The sequence below is a fragment of the Myotis lucifugus genome, unplaced genomic scaffold (assembly GCF_000147115.1).
Source record: "Myotis lucifugus unplaced genomic scaffold, Myoluc2.0 scaffold_114, whole genome shotgun sequence".
Classification (NCBI taxonomy): Eukaryota; Metazoa; Chordata; class Mammalia; order Chiroptera; family Vespertilionidae; genus Myotis; species Myotis lucifugus.
In genome coordinates, this window is record NW_005871162.1 from 2,533,901 (window position 1) to 2,547,680 (window position 13,780).

The 13,780-nt window shown below is 43.3% G+C and overlaps 1 protein-coding gene across 1 annotated transcript in view; it reads left to right on the forward strand.

Annotated features, from left to right (window-relative positions):
- Window positions 1-13,780, forward strand: part of DPYS (dihydropyrimidinase) — a 68,919-nt gene that overhangs the window by 26,862 nt on the left and 28,277 nt on the right. The window contains 4 exon segments of the mRNA XM_014459706.2: window positions 2,259-2,415; window positions 3,646-3,737; window positions 3,740-3,786; window positions 6,255-6,397. Coding sequence (XP_014315192.1) covers window positions 2,259-2,415; window positions 3,646-3,737; window positions 3,740-3,786; window positions 6,255-6,397 — 439 coding nt within the window.

The window sequence follows — 13,780 nt, forward strand, 5'->3', positions numbered from 1 at the left end:
TGTTTACGCTTTCAGTTTCCAGTTTCTTGATATTTCCAGATGCTTCATGGAGAGACTGTTGAAAATAGCCCAGCTAACAAAGAGGTTGTTGGATGCGAAAGAGCGGCGGTCACATTTTAAAGGAGCTAAGCCCTTCCGAGGAAATTAGCTGTTCTCTGGTTTCAAAACAGTCCTGGCAGACTCCTGGTAGATGCTGACACTTTGAGTATTTCCCGAGCGCTATTACAACTATAGAACTTTTGGAACAGTATTCCCTTGTCACCTTGATGGCCCAAATGATTGAACAGAACAAGTGGTCAGGACCCTTCCTCTATGAGGAAGCACCATGAGGACTCCCAAGTTGGCAACTTACATAGTGATTGCTGATCAAGTCCCTGAGTTTCTCATTGTCCACGCACCTGTAAGAAGTCCTCTCAGAACAGAGAGATCTCTTCATACCTGCAAATAAAATAGTGTGTCCATCCTGTAACCTCTCCAGAAAATAGCACGTTAGCTCTTAGTTTATATTAAAAACGATTGCTTGTTTCAGACACCAGAAAGAGATGCTAACGGTATTTCCCCTTTCCTGGGACTAGGACAGTGACCAACAGGAGGGGGGTGGGATCACCTAGTGTGTGTGTGTGTATTAGCAGCGGCTAAGTCCCTGGGGGGTAACTTTTGTTGACCAAGGTCTGATACTCGGTGATGTAAGAAGCAACGTTCGTTAGGCTCCTATAAGCCTTGCTTTCCTGGTTTTTCATTACTCCTAGGTTAGCTGGAGGACAGTGGCTAGTTTGAGGGAGAAATGATCTGTGAGATAATAGGGTGCTACTTTCCAATTTAAGATGACTCGGGCAGCTGGTGGCCATCCACTGTCAGTGCTCCCTGAGGAAAGCAGTTAATTTCCCGTATACAGCAGGATTTTAACTCAAACCTGGCCTCTGATGAGCTGGAGTGAGCTAACTTGGTAGGCCAGCATCTCTTTACTAGGCTCTCTCCTTTATGACTGCTTGGATATGATCAGGTGGGTGCTAGGGAATCTATTATTCTGACAAATGCTAATCAGAGGTAAGGATTCTGATTTTAAATTCAAATTCCCTTGCACTATTAACTTTTCTAACATTGTGTGCTTTTGATGGCCTCATTTGCATGATTTTTTAAATATGCATTTCTGGCTACAATTTTATCTGTATTCTTTCACTTAATATGTTTTTAGAGGGAGCTTTTGTCCTTAAGGGTGTGAAAAGGTTACCAATTTATTTGCAGCAGAGATACTCTGGGGTTGAACTCCATATGACCGTAGGATAATTGTCATCGGGGTAGCATAGCATAGCAGTTAGGACCCCTGGAGTCAAAATGCCTGGACCCAAATCCTATGTCCTGCTCTCCATCGATTATCAAGTGCATGTAATGTAACTATAGAGAAATCATTTACCCCCATAAACTCTAGCCTCATCTTTTAATAGAGATAATAGTATTTCCTATGTAGGCTTTTGAGACGATTCCGTTAGAATGGCACATGTATCAGCCAGCTTTTGCTAGGTTACACTGCAGTAACAAATGAACCTAAAACACTATTGGCTTACAACGACAGCGATTCATTTCTCATTCATAGTCATGTCCATCGTGGGCTGGCTCCGCCTCTGCTCCCTATTCTCTGTCACCTGAGACACAACTCACAGAGCAGCTTCTGCTGGTCTCATGACAGAGGGGATGGGGATAGCATGACTCACTGTGGTTATTGTTTTTTAATATATTTCCATTGATTTCAGAGAAGGAGAGAGAGAGAGAGACAGAGAGAGAGAGAAACATCAACGATGAGAGAGAATCATTGCCTCCCGCAGGCCCCCCACTGGGGATCAAGCCCGTAACCTGGGCATGTGCCCTTGACCAGAATCGAACCTGGGACCCTTCAGTCCGCAGGCCAGTGCTCTATCCACAGAGCCAAACCGGCTAGGGGTCACTGTGGTTTTAACAACTCCTGCTTGGAAGCAGCACATGGCGCTGCCATTCCTATTTAATTGGCCAAAGTCATCCACGTGGCCAAGTCTGATATCAGTGAGTGGGCACAACCATTGCCATAATATACAATGCACAGTGGCTGGGACATGGTAAATGCTCCATAAAAAAGTAGTTTTTATTTTTAAGTCCTTCTCCCTAAAGGTTTAGGATTCATATTATCCTTTACGAAGACGGGCGAGACGAATATTTACGTGTTTGTCAGTTGGTTTCTTTTAAGAACACGGTAAGGTACTGAATGCTTCCTTTTAACTTTCCAGGGAAGGTGGTGTTTGGAGAACCCATAGCCGCAAGTCTGGGCACAGATGGCACTCACTACTGGGATAAAGAATGGCACCACGCAGCCCACTACGTTATGGGGCCCCCCTTGAGACCAGACCCTTCAACTCCCGACTACCTCATGAATCTATTGGCTAAGTAATCCTTGAGCAGATGACTGGGAAGTGTTTTTGCCAAAATGAGGTGTTTGATGAGTTTCGGGTTTGAGCAGAGATCTTTTTTTTTACCATCTGGACCTTCCATGGACTTCCCAGTATTCTGTTCTACTTGACCTGACAGGCTCTGGGACTGTCCTCCATCTGGAGACCAAAGAGCATTGGCTTAATTATGTGATGAAATAGTGTCAGAATCTCTCTCCTGGACACAGAGAAATCAGATCATTTTTACTGAAATTTTATTCTCTTCTGATTTTTTTCCTCGTCTTTTCTGTCTCTTGTTGCCTAGAGCCAGGTCTCTTCATTATGCTTTATTTTCATCCTACAGGATATTCTTGACTTTTTTCCTATGGTGATATAACCTGGGAACCAGATGTACCTGTTGTACAGGTATCATAGGTTACAATCAAGGGCTGAACCACTCTAGGGGGTGGAAAACCAAAATCCTCCCTGTGAGTAGGTGATCCTCATGAAAGGCCATCGGAACTATTTTCAGAGACACTGCTTTCGGGGACATCATGATGTTTTTGTGAGAATTGCATCATTCATGGATATCCTGACACTCCCTATTCACAGATTCTCATATCCAAGTTAACAGAACTTCTCACAACAGACGATACAAGAGTTCACTTGCCCTTCCCTTTCAGCCTCTTCCCTCCTTCACACATCTACATCCCCAAGGCTATTCAGAAGTCAAAGCAGGTTTCCTTTCACTGCTGACATCAACATCCTCCACCAATGTCATGTCTCCACTCATCGCAACGTTCCCATTTGGCCAAGGGCTGCCCCAGAGGACCTGCCTCTGCTCATGTGGCGCCCCATGGTACAGCTTGTGTAGTGCCCTCCTCACCAGGAACTTTTACTTTCATTATTGCCAATGATCCTGAAATAATTGTCATCAAACTCATATAATTATCAATTTCTAGATGAGAAATTGAGCATCGGACAAACTTGTAATCACAGAACGCGTAAGTGATGGAACCGAGCTTAGAATATATCATCACGTTTCTCGTAAGAGTGTTCTCCAAAAGTGCCTCCTACAGGAGGGATGGGAGTGGGTGAAATATGTCCTTGAAAAAACTACTCCTTTCCCATTGCAGTTTTCTGACACTCGGTTGCGAAGGGAGTCAGGAGACTAGGGAAGGTTGTGGTGGTCTCCTCCTGACCCGTTCTGTCTACTCACCCCCATCCTCTGGTGGGTTTTCTGTTGCAGTGGTGATCTGACCACAACGGGGACTGACAACTGCACGTTCAACACCTGCCAGAAAGCTCTCGGGAAGGATGATTTTACTAAGATTCCCAACGGGTGAACGGTGTTGAGGACCGGATGTCAGTCATATGGGAAAAAGGCGTGGTGAGTTTCACAAGATCCTGCCTATTTGTTTTTAATATATTTTTTATTGATTTTAGAAAGGAAGAGAGAGATAAAAACATCAATGATGAGAGAGAATCATTGATTGGCTGCCTCCTGCACGGCCCCCACTGGAGATCGAGCCCACAACCCCGGCATGTGCCCTTGACTGGAATCGAACCCGGGACCCTTCAGTCTGCAGGCCGATGCTCTATCCACTGAGCCAAACCAGCTAGGGCGGATCCTGTATGTTTTGCTTAATGCTTCGACCCGGATCCCCTTTGCTTCAGGACTAGTGTGCCATAACCTGCACAGAGAAGTTTTTTATTCTTTTTTACTCTGGTGGAGACTGGGACTGCTACACCGTCACCACAACGCCCCATGCCCCACGAAAATAATGATGTAATTTTCTTCTCCGCGTGGTTTAGTTTAGAGGCTACATCGCACCACTTTGCACACATTAGAAGATACATTTAGATCGGGTGCCAATGTAGCTTCTTGAAGTCTTTGAAATGTTGTAGCCTTTCTATTTGATTTCTCATATTCTTGAATCCCAGCTCATGGGTCACTGATAAAATTCTTGGAACGACTGAAAATACGTGAATACTTTGTATTATGTTTCTACCTCCTTTTCATGAAATCTTTGTAGATATCCCTAAAAACCTTGGGTGTAATATTTTAAAAACAGCTGTATGAGGGCACATAAATCATAATTTAAAGTCTAGACAAAGATTTTTTAAATCCCCATCACTTAATAATTTCTCCCTGAGGATGGAGAAGAATCAAATGGCTAACGGTTCACGTGTTAGCCTGTCTAGCCAGTTGACGTGTAGTTGCAAAGATCATCAGGGGACATCTGGCTGGTTAGACCTGAGGTCCTCATTATTGTGCGTTCTTGCCCACCGCCTGGAGACCCTCCCTCAGATGACACATTAATCATGTCTCAGGCGTCAGAATCCCCTACAAACACCACTCACTTCTAACTCTAACTAACAGGTACTGTCAGTTTTGTTTCCAAAATGCCTTCTCATGTCCATCTTCATGTCTACCACTCTAGTTTGAGGCCCACTGCAGTGGTCTCCACAGCTGGTGTCCTTGCCTCCAGCCTGGCTTGCTACAATCTATTCTGTACTCCAGTGCAGGAGTCACCCTTCAGAAATGGAGGCCTGTTCATGCTACTCTTCTAACACCCTTTAATTTTCTTCATTACTTTTAGGATGAGAGCTGAACAATGAATATACATGTAAGGATCTTGAAAGCATCTCGATCTAGCAATGATCTTCTTCACCCCCCTTGCTCACTTCCCTGACTCTAACCATCCCTGATGACTTCTCTTCTCTTTCTCTTTTCTTAGATTTTCTTGATAACAGTCCAACCTTTCTCTTCGAACTTGTGTTATTACAATGAGTATCTTTATTACAGCAGATTTTCATAATCAATTACATTTCCCAAGTATATCAATGGTTTTAAAGTGACTGGATAGCCAAAACCGGTTTGGCTCAGTGGATAGAGCGTCGGCCTGCGGACTGAAAGGTCCCGGGTTCGATTCCGGTCGAGGGCATGTACCTGGGTTGCGGGCACATCCCCAGTGGGAGATGTGCAGGAGGCAGCTGATCAATGTTTCTCTCTCATCGATGTTTCTAACTCTCTATCTCTCTCCCTTCCTCTCTGTAAAAAATCAATAAAATATATTTAAAAAAAAATAAAGTGACTGGATATTTCTTAGTATGATGCAATAATCAATGTTATTTTGTGAATCATTCAGACAATTTACTTATGGTAATATTACTTTCAGGACATAGTAATTTTTTTAAGACAGGGACCCTTTGATAATGAAATAAATCTAAAGATTTATACATATATAAATGTATGTAGAGATAAACTCTCAACATTAAAAAAGTAATTTTAATGGGGTCACAGAACTCTAATGTCTGTCCATTTAAAAATCTTTTGTAACAGACTATCCATAATTCTTGGTTCATGTAAAGTTAATTGCACAAAATTGAAATTCTTGAGCCGATTCTTTCTCTTCCAAAAAGTGTTTTCACCTGATTTAAAAATGTGTCTTACCTTAACTCTATAACACTCCATCTAATGTCTTCATGATGACTCATACATCTTGGGTCTGCAGTCAATAACTGTAGTAGGTGGTGGTGGTGAACTTCAAACGAGAATTAGAAATACCATTTCTAACATTTTGCTATTGTCTATGCGATTCTGAGAATGGTGGAAAAAACACAGCGGTTGTATTTTTTTTTTAAGCTGATGTATTTTTGAACAGTTATCTTTGGGCTTCCATATGCTACCCCATCATTCCCATCATTTATCATTATGAGGTGTGTTTGGCTCCACAACATAAGAAATTAGATGCAATTCTATTTGGTTCCAAGAGACACAAGTTTGATTGGCAGGAGATTCTTAACTATTGATCATTAGAACAGATGCATTTTCTTCCTTGAATGGTTTTACAGCACAGTGGCAAAATGGATGAAAACCGATTCGTGGCGGTTACCAGCACAAATGCAGCCAAAATCTTTAATCTCTACCCAAGGAAAGGGAGAATAGCTGTAGGATCAGATGCTGACATTGTGATTTGGGACCCAAAAGCCACAAGGTAAGTCGAAGTTCTTGCATTCCCTGGATTCACGGTGCAGAAAAAGCATTAACTTGCAAAGAAATTCTTCATTGGCCTTAATCAGCCTTTTCTTCTTGGGTGATTTATTTAGCCGTGCGCAGGTATTTTGAGCCTGTGCACAAGATAAAAGGTTTTGATGTACAAATATTCCTTTGTTTTTCTTGGCAGAGAGGACACAAAAGTTGTGTTGCTAGCTATTCCCCAGGAATGTATATATGTAGAAAACCAATATGAATTTACCACTTCAGTGCTTGGCAAACGCCCGAATTCACACAAAGGAAAGGTACAGAGCAACGAAGAAAATAAAAGGCTTCGTTTGAAAGGGATGAATTGAAAACTCAAAATAATTACAGCCTTGCTAAAGCTTTCAGATAGAAAAATTCCCGCACAAAGGATGTCACTTTCAGTTAGCCAAATTTTCCAGCTGAGTTCATCTTGAGCCTCTCATTCCCAGTAGACTCCAGCTTTTTGTTTCCAATTTCCATAATTCTATGTTAATACTGCAGGCCTGGCAAATTCCAGCTCAGGAAAGCACTCAGTAGCAGCCGGAGCTCTGCTAACTTCTCTTTACAGAATGTGAGCACAGACAACACCTGCATCCTGACCTGTGGTTTTTATAAACTTTACTGTTGTAATGGAAAAAATTCCAAATGCTGTAACATATTGTGTGTGTGTGTGTGTGCATGCACGCGTGCCTGCATAAACAGGGCTATGGTAGGGCCTTCTACCTTATTGTATAGGCTCCTTCTAATTTTCACAGTGTTTTAGGTATTTTCATTGTAATACGGAAAAGTCTACAGTTTCCTGGGGGTGCTATTATCACAAAGACCTAATTCCAATTGCGCTCCTGGGCTACCCTCTGGGGAAAAGAAGCAGGGGGCTACCACTGCTATGAACTTAAGAACAAACCCCAAAGATCCCCTTAGGAAATACTTGTGTTTTTGAGCTCGACACTCTCCACTCTCCTTTGAGCACTTGTCCCAACTCAGGGACCAGTTCATAGTTGATCATTGCAAGTTGCCTTTAGTGAGTGCAGTAAATGGTGGTTTATTTACAACGAGGCACGACCAGGGTCTTTGTTATTATGTTAACAAGGGAGCCATTGCCCATTTGAGGATGGAATATCTGGTTGTCAAAGGATCTAGGCCCCTCTCCCTGCAAAATAAATGGCAAGTCAAACAAAATGCAGGCCGCTTCTCTACAAAGCTGGAAGCATCGGCCTTGGGGAGGCAGTGGGAGAATGGTGCTGGGGTTTGGGTCGGGCTGTGGATGATGAACGGAGCCTGCTCTGTTTAGAAAGCTCCTGATATTTTAAATGTCACTCTACCAGAGCTATTGTACGCGGCAGGGGCCTCCCGGGGTCATTTCTGCTGCAATTCAAACAACTTAGGCTGCTCCAAGTGCTGGGACCAGATAAGTCTTTTGAAATAACTTGTGGCTTTGAGGAGTTCATGGGACTTAATCAGGAAACCTAGGGAATTTTAAGAGGGAGAAAACGATCACGTGGAAGAAAGATTTGGGGGAAATGATGTTTTTGAAGCATAGCATCTGGGAGAGTCATAATGATGATAATAATTAGTAATAGCTTGCCTGTGTGACTATTTCAGGGATCTTAAAATGCTTTGCCTATCTAGAATGTGATTTACAACATGATCACCTTACGGGCATGAGAAAACTGTAGCACAGCGGGGTCTGGGACAGGTTTGAGATGAGAAGCCTGACCCAGTGTCTTCAACTTTGCAAACTTGTAGGCTGGTCATGAGATCTGGTGCCCTGCCATCTCCTGACATCAACGCAGAGCGCTTTATAGCAAACTTACTAGTATTGTCCACCTCCATTTGTTCTCTCAGTCAAGTAGTCCAGTAACCAGAAGCTTTTTTGGGTTTGATTCTATTCTTTATTATTCCTTTTCAAAGATAAGGGAGAAATAAAAATACCCTGTGGAGTGATGTGACACTGCAGTCTAACTCTTTAAAAACAAAACAAAACAAACTTTTATTGATTTCAGAGAGAAAGGGAGAGGGAGAGAGAGAGAGAAACATCAATGAGAGAGAGAATCATTGCCCGGCTGCCTCCTGCACTCCCTATATTGGGGATCAAGCCCTCAACCTGGGCATGTGCCCTGATGGGGAATTGAACCGTGACCTCCTGGTTCACAGGTCGACACTCAACCACTGAGCCACGCCGGCCCTGCTCCAGTCAAAATTCTTTTTTATTTTATTTATTTTTTAATGGAGCTCCTTCGGAGGCCCCTCCCTGTGGTACTTTTAGCCCCGCTCCCGGTATCTCCAGCGGCTCCCAGCCTTACTCTCTCCTCGAATTTTTTTTTAAGTAAACATATCAAGATTTTATTGTCATATAATAAAGCAAAACATGAAGCTTAGAATCGGATCACATGACCCTTTCTCTTCTCATCGCCTCCCAGTTCCAAAGGCTGGCATCTCTTAGACCTGCAGTGGGCTCAACGCCTTCAGGCCTCAGCACCATCTTCTTTCTAGCTTTGGCCTTTTTTCAGAAAATCGGCTTAGTCTGCCCACCATGGCCAGTGTGATTCCTGTCACAACGCTGCTTTCCCTGCACACACAGAGCATACCCGCCCGTCTTGCCCTGTGTGACTTTGTGGGGGATGCTTGCCACGCTTCTCGCAGAAAGTTTGGCGGGTTTTAGGCGCGTTCACCGTGTTTGCAAGCGCGCTATTGGCAGGGAGAGGAAGCGCTCCTCGAAGTGTTCATTTCTGAGGACAACACCAGCTCAGGTGTGAAGCCTTGTCTTCCTTAGACAGCGGGACAAAGAGCAATGACCTGGACCTAAGGTTACGCATCATCCGCCTCCTTTATTTATCACCTATACTGTTGCTCGGTGGATATTTATAGGCTGTGATGTTGTCTCCTTGAGTCATGTTTTTCGAGGATATAAATTTAGACCACTCGCTCACAAGCGTTAGCCACCGGCTTCTATAACATCGTTTGTCCTTCCTTTCCTGTGAGGTTGTTTCTGAACAGCACGGGACGATCCAGATGTTTTTTCAAAGATCTATCCATTACCTGCTTTATTTCCCCTCTTCTAGTCTAAGAATAACTAACTTAAGGTCAAAGGACAAAACCTTTGTGCTTTTAAGTTTCTTTCATCTCTTTCATCAGTTCTTTAATATTTCTGACATATTTACATGTCCATATACTAGTGTGTGTCTTTTGGGGTCAGGATACATATTGGCATTTATTATTCGCCTGAGTCTTCTCCATCTACGTCTGCTTGTCGCGCTCACCTGGGTGCACAGTGGAAACCTGCACAGCGTGTGGTTGGGGCCCCAGCTCCATCGATGCCGAGGAGGAGGGGGGGGCAGGCCCACCCAGGCCACTGAAGGTCTCTGAATAGCCACCATCTCATCAGTTCAATGAGATGACGAATCGTTGTTGTGCCTACGTTATGTTTTTCTTAGAAGCCATGAGATATTACATGTGAAAACTAAGAAAGGGTTACACTGAGACAGGCTCCGGTTCATGATGGCTTCTTTCTATGCATCCAGTGCGACTGGTGTCATTCACAGCACGTTTTCATTTCCCGGCTTGTTTTTGCCTGCGGTGACCCGGGAGGCAGGTGAGCACAGGGCTGTATTTCTCTGCCCTCAGGCTCTTTAAAAAAACAAACAACTGGAAACTTTTTCGTTTTTCTTTTTTAAATTTTTTCTCTTTTGAAAAACAAAGAAATTGTATTTTTACATGGCAGGAAATATTTACTTGGATTTCTTTGAATTATTCCATTTCTTGCTTCTCTAACCCTTTCACGTAAGGATGTTCCCTGTGCCGACATCAGAATTTTCCCCACTATCATTACTCATCTTTTCCAGTGTGAAAATTGCAGAAATCCGGAAACAGGAGGGAAGGGGCAGTTGAAGAGGAGGCTTCGTAGAATAATGAGTCTGAAGGAATATTTGAACAAGGAGAAAGCGTGTTTATCGTGGTTCATATTCAAAGAGAGAATTTTGCAGAAACGGCTGATTCCTTATCTAGGTCGATCACAGCACCAGCTTTCTCTATTCTTGGTTGTTATGCGAAAGCTGCTCATCTGGGCTGGCTGTTCCTGCCCAAAATGTATGCTGCTGACCTCAGCGAGGCCCTCTCTGATGTGCAACAGTATTTTTAGCCTCTCTAGCGGTGCGCACGCTGCCTTCGACACTACCCGCACGTCACAGCCCGCCTCCTCTCACCCTGCAGACTGAGTTCTGTTGACTGCTACACACTCACAATACTCTTTACTCACTGTTTTTCTCTCTCATGAACATTCTTTTTTTAAAAAATACGTTTTTAAAAAAATATATTTTTATGGATTTCAGAGAGGAAGGGAGAGGGAGATAGAAACATCAATTATGAGAGAGAATCATTGATCGGCTGCCACACAACCCAGACAGGTGCCCTGACCAGGAATCGAACCATGACCTTCTGGTTCATAGGTCAATACTTAACCACTGAGCCACGCCGGCCGGGCTAAAATATGTTTTTAGTGATTTTAGCAAAGAGGAAGGAAGAGGGGTCGGGAGATGGAAACATCAATGAGAGAGAAACATCTGTTGGCTGCCTCCTGCACACCTCCTACTGAGGATCAAGCCTGCAACCCAGGCATGTGCCCTAACCAGGAATCGAACCGGGGGCCTCTTGGTTCATGGGTCAACACTCAACCACTGAGCCACACGAGCCTGGTGCTCTCATGGACATTCTTGAAATCTAAACCCATTTTAAACAAATAAGTGTTTTATTTCAGAACAATTTTAGGTTTACAGAAAAGCTGCCAAGATAGTACAGAGTTCCCATATATTACACACTCAGTTTCCATTATTACCTTACGTTACTGGGTGCATTACAATTAATGAGCCGATGCTGATATGTTATTATTAACTAGAGTCCATACTTCATTGAAATCTCTTTAGTTTTTGCCTAACATCCTCTTTCCAGCTGTGGCTCCCCTCCAGGTAGTCATAGCTCCTTAGGCTCCTATGGCCTTGGACACTTTCTCTGACTTTCTTTGTTTTTGATGATCCTGGCAGTTTTGGGGAGGACTGGGCAGGTATTTTGAAGAACGTTCCTCTGTTGTGATTTTTCTGATGTCTCCTTTTTCTCATTTTCAGCCTTGGGTGGTGGGTTATAGGAGGAAGACCACATAAGTAAAGTACTGTTTTCACCACATCCTTCCGACGGCGCATGCTATCAACATGACTTTCCACTGTTGATGCTGACCTAGATCTGCTGGCTGGGGTGGGGTTAGTCAGGCTTCCGCACTGTGTAGTTGCTCATTTCTTCCCCTTTCCATAATATTGTACCTTTTAGAAGGAAGTCACTGTGCACAGCCCACAGTTAAGGAGTGGTGAATTATGCTCTAGTTTTATGTTTTGATTAATTCCATATCCCCAGGGTCTGGCCCAGTTCAGCCCAGAGTAAAAGAACCGTAAATGTTGAATGGGTGAGTGAGAAGGATATATAGCCTTCCACACCGCATGGAAGAATGATGTTATAAAGAAATGGCAGCCAGGCCAGCATGCTTTAGTTGAGCTTTGGCCTATGAAGCAAGAGGTTTCGGTTTGATTCCCGGTCAGGGCACATGCCTGGGTGCATGTGAGCTCGATCCCCAGTAGGGTGCGTGCAAGAGGCAGCCCATCAATGATTCTCTCTCATCACTGATGTTTCATCTCTCTCTCTGTCCCTCTCCCTTTCTCTCTGAAATAAATATGTATATGTGTATGCAAAGAAATGGCATAAATTCTATTATATGCTTGATAGTTGCTAAGGGCGTAAATCTTTACTATTCTCACCACAAAAAAGGAAATGGTAATTATGTGACGTGATGAAAGTGGTAATTATTTTGCAATAGGTAAGTGTATCAAATCAACGCGTTGTGCACCTTAAACTCACACAATGTTAAGTCACTCATATCTCAGTAAAACTGAAGGCTGTAACCGGTTTGGCTCACTGGATAGAGCCTCGGCCTTCGGACTGAAAGGTCCCATGGTGAGAGGACAAGTAAGAAATAGAGCATTTTCTCACCTCATGCTTTTAATTTCTCGAAAGTCATCAATAACTGTTTCTCTCTCATCGATGTTTCTAACTCTCTATCTCTCTCCCTTCCTCTCTGTAATAAATCAATAAAATATAAAAAGAAAACTAAAGGAAAATAAAGAAATGGCATAAAGGAAAATTGGAAAGGTTTTATTTAACAACAATTATGGTGAGAAGACAAGTAAGAAATAGAGCATTTTCTCACCTCATGCTTTTAATTTGTCGCAAGTCATCAATAACTGATGTTGAAAGAATGAATGAATGAAGAGGAATATAGGTTGGATGGATTTTCCAAGGAGAGGAGGAAGAACTGCCACCCTGGACGTACTTTCCTTGTGTCCGCTTCACCTTTGAGGCCGGGGAACAATCACCTGGTTAAGCAGTTCTAATAAGGAAGAAATTGAAGTGAAAAGAGAGTTGGCCTCCCATGTTCCTTCATTCACACGATCCCTCAGGACTGGGGCACCACTGTGAGCCAGGCATGAAGGCCAAGGTTGTCTAAGAGCCAGGCTCTGCCCTTAGGAAGTTGGCCATCTAGAGAGAGAGAGAGAAGATGAGCTATGAAGCCAAAAGCTCTCAGTCTAAGGAATGTGTTCAAAATATCACATGAGAGGCAGAAACAAGATGCCATTGAGGTTCAAAGAAGAAAGATCATTCTTTTATCAGCGCCGTCATGGGCATAGGACCACATTGGCGAGAAGAGTAAATGAGATGTCTGGCCCCGAGAATCAAGACTAAACATGTGGGAGACATAAAACAAGGCACTGAGGGAAAGATGTGGGGGCAAGCAGTGAAGGCTGGGGATTAAGTGAGAGAGCACAGGTTCAGGCCATGGAAGGGAGTGGGAAGGTGAGGAGGTCATGGCTGCCTGTCTTGTATTAATTTTGTTTATTAACATTTTAAGCAGTGCTCATCTAGTGGAGAAGCACTATTGAATCACATGAATAAATGGACATGTCAATATTTATGGGATATTTTTTCTTGCAAGATATTCCCATTTATTTTACCTATCTGATTTTTTTAAATTTATTTTTCTTGATTTCAGAGAAGAAGGGAGAGGGAGAGAAAGATTGACACATCCATGACAAGAGAGAATTATTGATCGGCTGCCTCCTGCACGCCCCACACTGGGAATCAAGCCCACAACCCAGGCATGTGCCCTGGTTCCTAGGCTGACACTCAACCCCTGAGCCACACCGACTGGGCTTGCCTGCCTGATTTTAATATTAGCTTAAGGCTGGTTCTGTGAAAGGTTTTTGTCTGACCACACCATTAGAGGTGGGCTAAAATTTTTCCTTTGAAAATTTCCTGCAAG